Below are 14,904 nucleotides of genomic sequence, written 5' to 3'. Positions count from 1 at the left end.
AATTTGTTCCAGAGTGATTTATTATTGCTGCTATTTGTTAACGTTGTTTTGTTAACGTGTAGTTTAGAAAATCATCCTGTGTGTATCTAAATGTAAAAAATTACATTTAAAACGAGTCGTTATTCATTGAAGCTATGCAAATTAATGGTCAACCAAATATTTATTTATTATTATAATCAACAGAATCAAATGTGATGTGCCGAAGTCAAACTTTATAAATACAATGAGATCGAGTACTATTTATGTGTCATTTAATCTCGAACGTTCGTGAATCTTAGAAGAGACATTCAATGTAGCATTTTACCTCGTTTATGGTTATGTATTGTTAAAACATGACATATGAACACCTGAAATTGTTCTTTCTGTATGTTTTGATTAAAACTGATCAGGAATTTCTTTTTAGTTCACTCATGAAATAGGTTTTTCAACACGTGCACACAGCTGGTGCGCTTGCACATTCATGTCATGCCGATGCATTTTGGGCTACGCCGCTAACGTAGACATCGTTGTTAGTCACCGGCGTTTGGTGCTGATGAGCTGATCTGTAATTGTAGGTACACCGCATTAACCTCTCTGTATTTTCTCAGATTTTTGCAACAAATTTACAATTATGAATTTGAAACACTCAGCAGGGCCACCTAAGCGGGCCGAATTCCAGGATAAAGAGAAACCTGCCCAAATAAGAAGCAGCAACATCACAGCTGGCAAAGGTACCTAGCCTAATTCATGTTGATTTCACAATGTTTATTTTTTGTTGATTACATTAAAATCAATATAATGTATATGTGTGTGGCGTGTAGGGTGCTAAGGGTATTAATATTAGGCCTGGCAGCCTGCATAAATTTATTGTCTTAAGAAGTTGAAAAAAGTAGTTTGTGAAAAGAAATGGATCAAATTATTAGCTAGGGTAAACGTGGTATATTCCAACACATTAAGGACGCATCGAGAAATGAAAAACTAAAAAAAAAACGTATGCGTTATGTAAGTTCTGTTGCCTTCACATAATCACATGACTCTCAAAACACTTCACTACACACATAGTGGCAAAGCAGAGAGTTTTTTAGACTCTTCCTAAAGTTCATTTTTGAGTCCTATAAGTAGACCAGTAAAGTATCTTGAATACCAGAATTATCATACATAAGAAATCTGTTAAAATATTGAGTATTTGAGGAAATTAAAAATGAGCTGATTCTAAAAAACCACTGGTTTGCCACTATGACTACACATCAGCAACAATGAAACGTCACAAAATGTTGCCATATTTATTAAAAAGCCTTTAGAATGGAAACCTACCAAATCCCTATATTCGGTCACTTTGTGTGGCAATATTCGACACGTGGTGAGTCATATTGCGTCAGCGCTTCAAATTTAACTGATATGTATTGCCGACATCCACATGTTCGAATTCCGTTTGCTGTGTGAGCTGTATTGGGATACAACACGGCTTTGAATTAGAACACTAACGAATATTGAACAGTGAACACTACTTAATTACGTTTTAATTAACAGCTATTAGGCTTTTAATTATTCTTCCTATAAAAACAGTTATTCACTATTTGGTAGAGCCATATCAACTGTCAAATTTGACACATTTTTCGATGATCTCACCACGTGGCATGCATTGTCTCTCTTTGGATCTCAATATTTTCCCACTAGATGGCCAAGACCTAGTGTTTTTGCAGTATTTCGACACGCAAATGTATGACGTCACCATTTCAACCATCAATGAAGGCATGGAACTAAAACAAAGCTTAATATAAAGGAAAAGCTGGATAGGTGACGGAATTACCTACGATGTCGGAATATACCGCGTTTACCCTATGTAAATTGTAAAGTTTTTAATATTGTTTTTCATTTATCCCATATCAAATTTTATACATTATATATACAGTTAAATTTTTGCTGATACAAATCTCTAGTTAGGTAGGTACAACAACAAGTCTTGAATTAACACTCATGTGCAACCCAGGAGGGACTGAGAGGTAATGAATGAACAAGTGCTCAGTCAGGCAGCACATCACAGTCAGCACTTATGTATCAAATTGTATAAAATATCTAAAACTATTGCCAAATGGGGCAATAAGGGATGGGTGAGTTAAATTGGGACATTCATCCCACATTTTGTAGAAATGTATCAGCTAAACTAATCAAAATATTGACTTGCATTGACATTTGACATTATTATATTATCTCCTACTTAATGATTATTAAAAATGCACCTGAAACATTTTTGTTCATCTGATAGTTGGGGTCATGTCAAACTACAATTGAACTGTTATTTCTTCAACACATAGCTAAAATTACCTGTGCCCCACACTCAGGATGATGTATGTTTTCGGTGAATTTTCCCATGCATTTTCACTTTTTTTAAGCTATTGCTGTGCACAGTTGGCGCAATGTAATGAAAATTGATTCTCTTCACGCACATGTTCGCGCAATCCCGGCCATCAATTCTACGTCACGCTGCCGCGCACAAGCAGTTTGTGGAGGAACAGACGTAATACTCACATTACTCAGTACAGTATGCCTTTAATTATCTTTCAATAATAAATGATTTTTCTTGATACGGAAATTTGGTGAATGAGAAATCTAGAACTTTATTTTAGAAGAAATTTTCTCCAAAGTCATATGGCAACACTGAACACCGTCTTTTTACATTTCGTATGTATAATAGCCGCAGTTTACGATTACCGTACGTTCCGTATCCGACAAGGCGGACAAGCAGAAGAGTCAGAAGTATCCCGGACATGTCTTACATTTTATTATTGTCAGTTCGACTCGCGTAGTCAATATACTCGCGTATATTGTCAACTAAAATAGTAGAACTATTTTAGCTTTCTAAAGTACGGCGCACGGCGCATTTTTTTACCAGCATAGTACGGCGCACCGCGCAGGTCGTTAAAATGACAAAATAAATTCCCACGCACCTGGCACATCTTCCTGACCATGGCCTGTGCCTGTAGATCAATTTTGGTAGATCAAAAATTACCTGTGCCTGTAGATCATGAACTTGCATTGTTACATTTATTATGTTATAGCATTATAATATATGAATTTTTTAATGAAATTTTGGAGCAGATCAGGAAGCCACAGATGAGACTTAGGCTTGTTGTTATTTTAGAAAAATTTATATTGTCTTCTTTCTTCTTGATGCTTGCAAGCTGCAATATGGTACATATATGCTTAATTTTCAAATCAATCAAAATAACAACAAAAAGTATACTAATTGATAATAAGTTTCATTGAAGACCAGAGAATTTGTTTTATTCGCAATTTTCTTATTAGTTTTTTCAATATATCGAACAATATTTTTAGTTTGAACTGGCAAATCGAAAATCAGGTTACCGATGGACATTTTTATTTTGTTAACGACGTTTCGAATGTTTCTATCATTCATTATCAAGTTAAAAGGCACATTGAGTGATGATAATAATGTCTATTAATTTACAGCTGTGGCAGATGCAATCAAAACTTCACTTGGGCCCAGAGGTATGGATAAAATGATCCAAGACAAGAAAGGAGAAGTCACCATCACTAATGATGGAGCTACAATTCTGAAGCAAATGAAGGTTATCTTACTGTAAATTTATGAGTTATAGAATTTTGCTACATGCTGGAGAATCACTTGCAGTTTCAAACTGGATGAAATTTTTTATGCATGTATTTGCCATAATTTATTATGCTATTATGGGCTCACCAGTTTAGAAAATTGGCAAGATCATTTCATGTAATCCATCATGTATGTTAATTATTTAGTGCTTTTTTGACGTTGCAGTATGGGTGCAAAATTTTTGTAGCCTATCTATGTCATGCTTTGAAATACTCTGTGTTGTTTTATGTTTAAATTGATACAATTCAACCCATTACTTATTTTTGGCATAAGTAATGATTCATGTAGCTATGCTCTTCATGAGCGAGTCTTGTGTTGTGGTAGTGCCTTATTATCATGATAATATAGATCCAATTAGAATTATTTATTCTGCATCAGTCAGTTCATCTAAATATTCTCACCATAACTTTTGTTTAACTTATTTAAAAATCCTTATAGCTCATTATTATTTTCAGATTCTAAGATGCACATGTTGACTTTTTTGTGCACCTATATAAACAAATAATATATTTCCAGGTACTTCATCCTGCGGCAAAGATGCTGGTTGAACTATCACAGGCTCAGGATGCTGAGGCAGGAGATGGCACCACTTCTGTTGTCATCCTTGCAGGTGTGTATCCAGGGCCTGCAGCATGGAAGTCAATGTTAATACTGGAGCTTGGAATTCAAAGTTTATTCTGGAGCATGGAAGTCAAAGTCAATTAAGTTTTTCCTCTGACAAAGTATTAGTACTTTAGAATCAAGTGTAAAACCTCTCGCAGATCTTTAGACAATTTTAGTGAAAATTTGGAAGGCTAGAAAAATGTGGAAAATTTTTATGAGAGATTTTTTAATACGTAAATAAAATTGTAAAATGACTTGGTTTTTGAAGTAGTCAGTGATGTTTTATTTATGACATTCCATTACAATTTTGTTAATTTCTCAACTTTATTTTTATGATGAACTATACAGGAGCTTTGCTGGAAGCATCTCAGAAGCTGCTGTCTCGAGGCATTCACCCTGCAAGAATCTCAGACTCACTGCTGCACTTCAGCTCGCAGGCGCAAGTCGTCCTCGAGAGCATGGCAATTCCTGTTGATCTCAGTGACAGGAATGCTCTGCTTAACAGCGCCAACACTGCACTCAATTCCAAGGCAAGGGCAATAGAGAACTCTGCTGTGTGCAAACTCTTCTTGCAACCGGGCCTACTAGTGAATCAATGGTTGCAGTAGAATTATGCCTCCTATTGCTAGCATTTGTTTCACAGTGAATTTTGGACATTTGTTTAAAAGAACTTCTATGATCTCTTGTAATTTATACGTCTACAGAAATTTGCTAACTAAACAATTTTTTGTTTGCTGAATTTTGGTTTATATTTTCAATTTGTGGATGAGATCTACGTGAAAAATTTATTAGTATAAAATATGTTGTAGAAGTATGCTCCTACAAAGTGTTCTTTTTCAATGATGTGTGCATTCAATCACGAAACAAAATGTGCATTCAATGAATTGTTTCTCATCAGTTAATTACATGTAGCTGCATTTTATAAGAATATGGTATTACCACTGCTAATTTTCCCATGTCAATCAATGTTTAATGTAAGTCCCATGAACATTAGGTTGTTCACGAGCACAGTGGCATGCTTGCTCCCATGGCCGTGGATGCCGTGTGCCGGTTGGTAGACCCTGCCAAGGACACGCACGTTGATCTCAAAGACATCCGCATCACCATGAAGTTGGGAGAAACTGTGGAAGACTCGAAGCTCATTGATGGCATCATCTTCACCCAGAAGACCCAAGGCTTTGGTGGCCCCAACAAAGTAGAAAAGGCCAAGATTGGACTCATTCAGTTTTGCATTTCTCCTCCTAAGACAGACGTGAGTTGTACTAGTTTTTCTATAAAAGTTTTGTGAAGAGATATTTTTATCGCTTGCCATTTTATTGTTACTATTAAGTTGGATGTTTTTTATGTATAGGCAACGTTCTGAAGGGGAGCGTTTGCCCCCAAATCGAAAATTTTAACTTCTTTGGTTTTTATACTCATCTTAAAGCTTACATTCTGGCGGATCTAACGGTATCAAAATCATCTCTGAACGTTGATTTATACGTTCACGACATATAGCGAAAGGGTTAGGGGAGGTGGAGTTCTTTCACATTTATGATAGGCCGAAATTACCGGCAGTACACTTAAATAGCTAGTCTGAACACGCTGTGCTTCAGTTATCCGCCTGCAGTCGTACGGGATAGTTCTCGTGCCGTCGTTCGCACCATCCTTGACAAAAATTGAGCTCCAGTATTGTCTAGTCTTGCAACCTTGCACCCTTGAATGTCTATTTCGAGGCGCGCGCGACTTAGTCGGGCTCTACTGAAAAGTTAACTTATTGTCACTGCAAACCTATCTCCTACAGTTTTGAAACTACAACAATAAGACATATATCATTCGATTCACAAATAAAAGATCTACAAATTTGGGTAGGCGTTTTTCTAATTTCGTTATAGTTTGTTTTTTATCTGCAAAAAGGGGGGGTGGAAAGGGGGCAAAATCGAAAAATGTCCGAAAACTTTATGAAAAATGCCCCCACTTCCACAAAAATTAGAATTTCAAAAAACGCCTACACAATTTCAGAGATCAAGACTTTACGCACCAAATGATTTGTGCCTCGATATTGTAGCTTGAAAATTCTTGGAGGAGATAGATTTCTAAAGTACCTTTTTTTTGGTCGTTTTCTAAAAAGTTCGTTTTCTTCAATTTTTTTCCTAAAATTCACATAAACAAAATGTTTTTTTTTTGTTTTATTTTACATAAGTGTACCAAGTTTCAGAGTGATCCGCCTGTAAATAGCCGAGATAAATTTTAGGGCAGACGCTCCCCCTTAAAATTTTTTTTGACGCTTTTTGAAGTTCATTCTATAATGCAAACATATTTCTTGGAATTGACTTGGTTCTGAGAAGCCTGTAATTGTTATGAAGAAATTAGAATGAATTGAATTGTATTGGATATACAGGCATGTGCACTAACGACCAATTAATCTTGTTGAAAACATTAAATTATTTTGTAAAATTTGGAATATGAGTTGAGAATTAATAGAAAATTTTTAATTGCTTTGTGTTCTATATTGTATTTTCCATGCGCATATTATTTCCATTCTATTCCATGTATTTTATGGAATCATTTTAGGATGATCATTCAATCATTTCACTTCTTAACTTAATTAAAAGTACATGGAATTTTAATCTTAAAACTTATGAATTGTTTGTGCATCATATAATCATTGTATTAGTGGCTACGTAAGAGAGTTGCTTTAATCATAATGAGAGTTATATAAAAAACTGGAGGGAATTTATTCAGTACTCTGCTGCTGAGCTCAAAGCATCAGAACTACTTCGTGTTCGAGGATGTAGTTAAAGCATAGACCAGTTGTAACCCTGTTATTATAGTTTAATAGAATGGAAATCAGTGTCATCATCTTGATGGCACTGCGGGTATTGTCGTTCCAAGTTCCTTGAGGTGATCTCCAGTTATTACCAGCTGTTATGATTAGCACAGATAGACAACACTGTGATTTTTGACCACCTTTAATGATCATTGCAGATGGACAACACTGTGGTTTTTGACCGACTTTAATAATGATCACAGATGAACGACTGTGATTTATTGCCGGCTGTTATGATCATTACAGATGGACAATACTGTGATTTATTACCAGCTGATATGATTATTACAGATGGACAACACTGTGATTGTGAGGGATTACGCTGCCATGGACCGCATCTTGCGAGAAGAGCGCCAGTACATCCTCAACATCACCAAGAAGATCAAAGCTGCTGGCTGCAATGTACTGCTTATCCAGAAGTCAATTCTCAGGTATACAGTGGATTCTCAATTCAGTCGGAAGTCAATTCTCAATGCAGTTAGAAACCAATTCACAGGTATGCAGTCAATTCTAAATACAGTCAGAAATTAATTCTCAGGTTGGCAGACAAATTCTCAGTGCAGTCAGAAGTCAGTTCTCAGGAACGAGTCGGGTTTCAGTTCAGTTAGTAGTCAGTTCTCACTCAGGAAGGCAGTTTTATCCCCAGTGCTGTCAGAACTCAATTCTCACTGAAGTTAGAAGTTAATTCTCAGGTATGCTCCTTAAGTGAATAGCAACCAGTGTCGTGCAGTTTACAAGGAAATCACAGTTCAAGCAACAAGTTACTTACTATTTATTTTTCGATTAACGTAGGATATTTCAAATCGAAATATGCACTATATGTAAAGTAAACATATATACTACTTATCTGCAGATTACGCTTTTTGGAGTTGTTCAGAATTTATATTTTTCATTGCAGAGATGCGGTGTCTGATCTTGCTCTTCACCTACTCGCCAAGCAGAAGATTATGGTCGTTAAGGACATAGAGCGCGAGGACATCGAATTCGTGTGTAAATCACTTGGCTGTCGCCCTGTGGCATCGTTGGATCACTTCACGCCTGTGAGTCAACCACCTCTGTTAATTTGCTTTCCAGTGCTTTAACATTTCTGGTACTCCAGCCAAGTGTTCTGGGATTATACTTTTCCGAGTCTTTACTTCCATAGCAGTTCTTAACATATGTTGAAGTCTTCCTGTTGCTAGCATTATATTCGCGTATCGTGATGTTGAAATCACACGCCAAAAAAAGAGTCTCGCGCTGAACTGGTTTGGTTTATGGCGATCGAGCTTTGTACTGCTGCTTTTTGGCTTGAGCCTGATTATCCCTGNGTGATGCTTGATTGATCAGTTCACTGTGATGTCTCGTGTGATGCTTGACTGATCAGTGCTCAGTGATGTCTCGCTGTGAGTTGAATACTGAATGCATGTTTGCGTAGAGAGATTGATGATGAATTTTGTATTTCAGGAGATTCTGGGTAGCGCCGAGCTATGCGAAGAAGTCCAGACTGGCAACAGCAAGCTGGTGACGGTGACGGGGGTGCAGAACCCAGGTCGTGCCGTCAGCATCCTACTTAGGGGCAGCAATAAGCAGGTTCGTCACACCGCACCGACCCCTTCACATTAATTTATGTCTCGATCTGCAACATTAAGCTAATGTTGGAATGTTGAAGTGCAATAAGCAGGTTCGTCACACCGCACCAACACCTTCCATTAATTTACGTCTCGATCTGCAACATTAAGCTAATGTTGGAATGTTGAAGTGCAATAAGCAGGTTCGTCACACCGCACCAACACCTTCCATTAATTTACGTCTCAATCTGCAACATTAAACTGATCTTGGAATGTTGAACCAAGTCTGGACTGTACCATTTACTGATCTATTTACACAAGCTACGGAATTGTGACCCCACACAAACACATTATTTGTCTAATTTTTACTTCTTACACATGCATCGGACTGAATGAGGATAAGGGTACAACAACAGTATAACATATTCGTAATTTTTCTACTTTTCTTCATGTTATAAATGATTTTAGATCTTTTCATCAAAGAATGTAATTAATATGGTATAAAAAGACAGGGTTCTACTATATCAGCAGCTTTTACGATTTTAGTTACCTAAGTAATCTTCTGACTTAAATTACATGATTTTTTCACGTGTAGGTGCTGGAAGAGGCAGACAGGTCTCTGCACGACGCTTTGTGCGTCATCAGATGTCTCGTCAAGAAGCGCTACCTGGTGCCAGGAGGTGGTGCTCCAGAAGCAGAGCTCGCTGTCAGGCTCACGAACTATGGCCAGACGCTGCAGGGCATGGACGCTTACTGCTTCAGGTATGATATTAATATTCTAGTTGTTGTTTCACGTACAACTGTCTCCTCTCGAGCCAATGTCAAGTTCCCTGGTGATTATGAGCTGCATTTTTAGCGCATTTTCTCATTTATTGAAAAAAAGGCGCTATTGTGCTCATGTCCGTTCGTCTGTCCGTCCGTCCGTGACCACGTTTTCGTCGACGAGAAAATGCGCTCTCTGGCACTCACTGCAGTGAATACCGAGTTATTTTTTATCATTGTGGAGCACAACTGGACACATTGCATTATATCAATGAATTATTTTTTACGGAATAAATTTACGCGATTTTATCATGACTTGAACGGGGTTTTCTAAGGGTGTTTGCGGAAGCTCTGGAGGTGATCCCTAGCATCCTGGCCGAGAATGCAGGACTCACGCCGATCAGTACCGTCACTGAGCTGCGCAACCGCCATGCCAGGGGAGAGACCAGTGCTGGCATCAATGTCAGAAAGGTGAGTTCTATCTTACTCAAAGTCTCATTTACTCAGTAGTAAAGTCCGGATTGAAAATGAATCTCAGCTCATCTCCAGGATATCTTTCCAGGGAGGCCAGCGTAAGATTTGTTTGGAGTGACTTGGATGCAATCTTTTTTTGGTGTTATTTGGTTCAAGGAAAACTTTTCTTGGCCTTTGAATTAGCAGAGAATCGTTGAGCTCGTAATTTTCCTATAAAATTCTTTTAGTCAATCACTAAACAAATTTAATTGCACAGTGCAATTTCTGCGGAAAATCGAAATGTGATGATAATTAACTAGAAATACAGAATTACATAGTCTTGACCTTGAAGGTGACTAACATTTCAACATTATTTTCATACATTTATAGTTCATAGAAACGGTACAAAAAATAGCAAGATATTTGCTCGTAAAAATGAATTAAACGTGTTTGAATTCTGCGTCAGGGTTGGATCAGCAACATCGTTGAGGAGAAAGTGCTGCAGCCGCTGCTAGTTTCTTCTTCTGCCATCATGCTCGCAGCAGAGTGTGTTCGCTCCATTCTCAAAATTGATGACATTGTGAGCATTATTTGACTGATAGCTGTTCTTGTGTTAATCTCATCATGAGAGTAGAACAAATTGTCACAGTAGCGTGTATACCGTCAAAAAACCGCGATTCATGAAATTACTATTACACTTGAATATTTGTTTTTCTTTTATAGAGCCTTTAGTTTCTTAAGCGATCAGTTGGCGAGTTGATACTTAGGGTAACTCGATACATCCACTCGGAAAGAGTCCTTACATACCCTTTTGTATGTGGCTATGTTGTAATGCCTCACCTAATTGCCTATCATCTGCCTAATGCACCAAGTTTTGAAGAAAAAAAATTAGATGTGCATTTTAGTTGCCTTTGATATTTAAAACGTGCATACAATTATGACGACACAGTCACAGTAAAGATGAAACGCGCCGAACATTTGAAGTTGGTATAGATATGTTTGCATGCGTGTAATAGAAATACAACTTGGAGATTGAAAGTGCTGTTGCTCTTCTCATTTTTAATTTTGATAAATATTTATATTTCCGTTGAAATTAACAATTTTCAATGATTCGAAAATATTTGGTATTAAATTTGCTTGTATTGTGTAACGCTTGAGACAAAAATTAAATAATAAGCATGTCTAAAGCTAATTTTTTTCTGTTCGCCAGATGCCCGTCGTCCGCTAATGTCACAAGCACCTTCGCTGTCAGCTGTCGCCCTCACCCACGTCATCTGAGGACTGGCGCTCCAGAAGTTCTTGCGGTTGTTGAAAATGAGGATCCTACTTTTGTTATTACTTCGTTCAGTTTAAATGTAAACAATGAGCCTTAATTACCACTACATCGTAATAATGTCATTATGATCTGGTCCTTGATCTCCTCAATGTGAAAGTGAATGTGTTTTCAGAAGCAGCCGCTTGTGAATCTTCATGTCTTCTAGAATAACTGTTCATGTCATTCATATCAATATCGTCCTTAACTGTCTAGCAATGACAATGAATTAACTATCAATTCTGTTCCTATAATTTCCAAAATCATCTTAGAAACTATATCTTTTCCTTGTATCAATTTATTTTAGGCCACGCTTCATAACATCTCACACAGTCTTTTGCTACTTCTAACTGTTTCTGTTCTAAGTTGATAAGTTTCATGTAATTTCTTTTTTATTTCACAATTAACAAAATTTGTGACTGTTGACAGTAACACGATTTGAAATCAATATTTTACTTTTATTCACCTTCCTGTGCTACGAAATCTGTGATTATTGTTTACAGCTGGAAAACTTAACACTATTATACTGGCGCTAATGATACCACAACCAGGAATACATAATAATAATAATGAATGTCGCACAATGTAATAAACAACATCTTTGCCCACAAATGTCTTTAAATCTAATTAACAGTAAAGGAACCTCAGCAACAGTATCACAGAATAGAGGAAGTTGATTTTCTAATAGGTTAAAGTACCTAGTACAAAGTTCTCATTTCAGTCAAACGATGTTATGGTAATGTTTTATTAAACTATGACTCAAAGTTCACTCATGATAGGTATGGGAGTTCTTACATTTAAAGTGAGTAGACGTGATAATGTTATTGTTCTTGCACTACGACGTGAGCTGGAACTATGTCGGAGATGTCAAGAAGCTTGTAGCCACACAGTGGGCACTCCGTATGTAGATCTTCCCTACTTCTGACTGTAATGCAGTAGTAGCAAGCAAGGTGAGAGCACCCAAAACAGCGAGGAAGGATGGGCGGTTGTGCACAGAACGCGCACACAGAGTTCTCGTGTACCGTTGCAGTCTCTTTAGCCACATTGGTCTTCCTATCAGACGGCTGGCTACTCGGTAATAATTTCCTTACGTAGTTATGAAATTTTTGTGCAGAAATTAAAGGAAGCAACGCTCCAATAAAATCAGCATATCCATTCCAAAAGAGTTCACGCCCAAAAAATGTATATGAAATTGATCGCATGTGTTGTGGTGCTGTGGGCACTGCGCGAAGGCTGAAGATCCGTTCTTCTACTGTGCTGTAGAGTCCGTCTCTCAAAAATACTAACAAGTTGACAATATTGGCAATTTTATAAACTAGTTCAAGATTATCAAACAAGTAATTAGTCCAAGCTTTGGTTTCGTCAGACACTTTAAAAATGCTCAAAATGTCAGATAACCTTTTTTGTAACCAAGGAAAAAGCAATATTACCAATGCATACATCTGTAATCTTCTGTTAGGAACTGAATGACTATACTTCATCTGCAGCAGTTGTTGGCCAAACGTTGCTTTCCTTCTAAAAAGTGTCTGACGAAGTAGTAAATACTTTAATAACGCCTCAATTTCTGGTTCAAACCTTGTAAACCAATAAACGCCTGCAAGCTGCACTGAATTCAACAGGGTTGACTTGAGTAGCCCTTGTATTTCTCCATCGAGAAACTTGGCATCCAAGTGGGCGATGCGTGGAGGCAGGTGGGGGTACTCATGAGGACTGGATTTGTCCGTCATAGTTCTGAAAATGAAAGTATGATAGCGTCAAAGCAAAGATCCTACTGAAAATAATAGCAACAAAAAAAAAGAAAACTTGTTTTATAAAGACCTCAAAAATTTTCAGCAATGATGTAAATTTATTAGAGATTAATCAACAAGTGAGTTTGATTGAAATAGACAAGCCCAATTGCATTGAAATGGGAAGTAGATATAATCTAACTATCTAGACTATACTTCAGTGATAAGAAGCAAGAAGCTATGCAACTATACAGAGAATAATGAGTGGATGATTAAATTTGATTTTGTCAAATAAATTGAAAGTCTTGTATCAAATAAATCAAAATATCAAACTCTTTGTGGTATTTGCTGAAGTCTGCCTGAGAGAGAAGTGGGTATCAACAAGATTGCCAATTTAAGTCAATGTTGTTTAAAGATTTTGATAAAAGTTGTATGAAGGAATATTTTCAGGATAATACAGTACGGTACCACTTCCCAAATATCATGGAGGTAGTTTTCATGCAAAAAATAGTGTAGATTTTACCCTTGTACAACTTCCTGCAGTAAAGTTTGAGGTGATAGTCAATTCTTCACAGCAAAAATGACTATAAAATTGCAATAGAAAATATAATATGGTACAGAGCTCAACAGAGGTATTAATATTACTGATGCTTTGGCGCATACTGCAAATAATCTATACTGTAGAACTTTTGTAAACAAAAATAATTCATACTTTTAGGAAAAGGAAGAAAAATTTTCAATTCTCTCACTTTTCCATATTCAAATTGGAGATTGAAGATCATTGCAGACTTTATGTTTATTACCTATCCATTTTTAAAAAAATAATACTATCCTATAGGTTGTTGGGTACTGGGTAGTGCTGGAAATAAGCTCAAGATTAAGCTCAAGATTTTATATTAAAGTAAAATCTTTTCATTTTAGCTGACAGAAAATTCAACATTACACATACCGGTAACAGTAAACATCATAACAGCATACATCATAACCACAAAACACAAGTTTAATTTTGACAAGTAACATGATATACAATCAATTCAATTTATCAATATGATTATATTATTTATATGATAGTGAAGAGCTAAAAAGGTCAAATAAATCTCTAAGCATCTAATGAGTAGGGTAGTTTTTCATATTTTTATTAGGAAGAATGTAATCCTGAATTATCATTAAAGCATCAATTTTTATTTATGCACTGCCAAGTCATTTTGTAAAATACTTGTTACTAAATAGTAGTAGGTAGGTACTAGGTACTGTATATAAATCCTGACCAGCCACCAAGAAGGCTGGGGCTTGCCAGCCTGGGAGCTGGGATTGTCTGGGAAGTTGGCTATATTTTGATAGGCTAGGCTATCAAGCCACTTAGTACTGTGTAGTATATGTACAATGATTTACTTTATGACATTCATTCTTCCTTACATGAATGAAGAATGGCATTCAATGATTCACACACAAGTAATAATTTGCTACAATTCTCATGTTTCCAATTGAAAATTAGTAATCAGAAACAGAAGTTATATTTTATGATTTGAATGAAACCTGAAGACCTGAGCTGAACTGTTTTCTAAATAAATTTCCAGTTTGAGGCCTCTCAATTTTTATGCAGGTTCTACAATTTATATTTCTTTCAGCATTTTGCTATTTACACGGGTCACCTGCCAAAGACCACCACTGCCATAGATGTAATGGACTATCATGATTTCTGCCTTCTGGAACGTAGCCTTTAACACTTCAAGGCTCAAGCCATCCGTATCTAGGCCATGGGTCAAACCAGCCCTCGGTCGAACGGCCATTTGTCAAAGGACGATAAATTTTGGAACAGAACTATGCTATCTGAAACCTAACCTCAGATACAGATATGGTGAACGTAAAATTACGTAATTCAACGATGCCCGGAAGTCAGATTCCATCCGCGGCCTGGTGGTTCACGGCAGGTTCTATGTGAGGCCGGAGGAAGACAAGGCTGAGTGGTTCATGGCTGATTGGTGGATGTCCGGAGGGCGGAGAGATCCAAGGCGTTCAATTCATGGCTTATTGGTGCACAAAATTGGTGGTGCACGGCTGCACTCCCATTTATACTTTAC

The 14,904-nt window shown here is 36.9% G+C and overlaps 2 protein-coding genes across 7 annotated transcripts in view; one reads left to right on the top strand and one right to left on the bottom strand.

The window, feature by feature from the left end:
* The first annotated feature begins 387 nt into the window (after positions 1-387).
* LOC108677049 (T-complex protein 1 subunit delta) lies at positions 388-11,544 on the top strand. Its single transcript, XM_018165198.2, has 12 exons — positions 388-710; positions 3,451-3,569; positions 4,127-4,220; positions 4,562-4,743; positions 5,208-5,465; positions 7,314-7,453; positions 7,921-8,062; positions 8,466-8,591; positions 9,165-9,331; positions 9,667-9,802; positions 10,251-10,364; positions 10,995-11,544. The coding sequence occupies exons 1-12, from the start codon at positions 611-613 to the stop codon at positions 11,010-11,012; spliced, it is 1,596 nt and encodes a 531-aa protein (XP_018020687.1). The 5' UTR covers positions 388-610; the 3' UTR covers positions 11,013-11,544.
* Positions 10,866-14,904, bottom strand: part of LOC108677050 (peroxisome biogenesis factor 2) — a 4,497-nt gene continuing 458 nt past the window's right edge. For 2 of the 6 annotated variants that reach the window (XM_018165200.2, XM_018165199.2), the window contains exon 2: positions 10,866-12,827. In XM_018165200.2, the coding sequence (XP_018020689.1) occupies positions 11,918-12,823 (906 nt within the window). In that variant the 5' untranslated portion in view covers positions 12,824-12,827 and the 3' untranslated portion in view covers positions 10,866-11,917. The other 4 variants (XM_018165202.2, XM_047881382.1, XM_018165201.2 and 1 more) reach the window with 4 other exon arrangements.

The sequence above is a fragment of the Hyalella azteca genome, unplaced genomic scaffold (assembly GCF_000764305.2).
Source record: "Hyalella azteca isolate HAZT.00-mixed unplaced genomic scaffold, Hazt_2.0.2 contig7741, whole genome shotgun sequence".
In the NCBI taxonomy this organism is placed as follows: Eukaryota; Metazoa; Arthropoda; class Malacostraca; order Amphipoda; family Hyalellidae; genus Hyalella; species Hyalella azteca.
Note: the sequence above shows the minus strand (reverse complement) of the source record. Positions and strands in the feature narration are given on the sequence as shown.

Excerpts from the sequence above, each read along its gene's own strand:
- LOC108677049 (XM_018165198.2), top strand. The coding sequence starts at position 611 with ATGAATTTGAAACACTCAGCAGGGCCACCTAAGCGGGCCGAATTCCAG. Across the intron at positions 5,466-7,313 it reads TTTCTCCTCCTAAGACAGAC|ATGGACAACACTGTGATTGT; the intron begins GTGAGTTGTACT and ends TGATTATTACAG. Across the intron at positions 9,332-9,666 it reads ATGGACGCTTACTGCTTCAG|GGTGTTTGCGGAAGCTCTGG; the intron begins GTATGATATTAA and ends GGGTTTTCTAAG.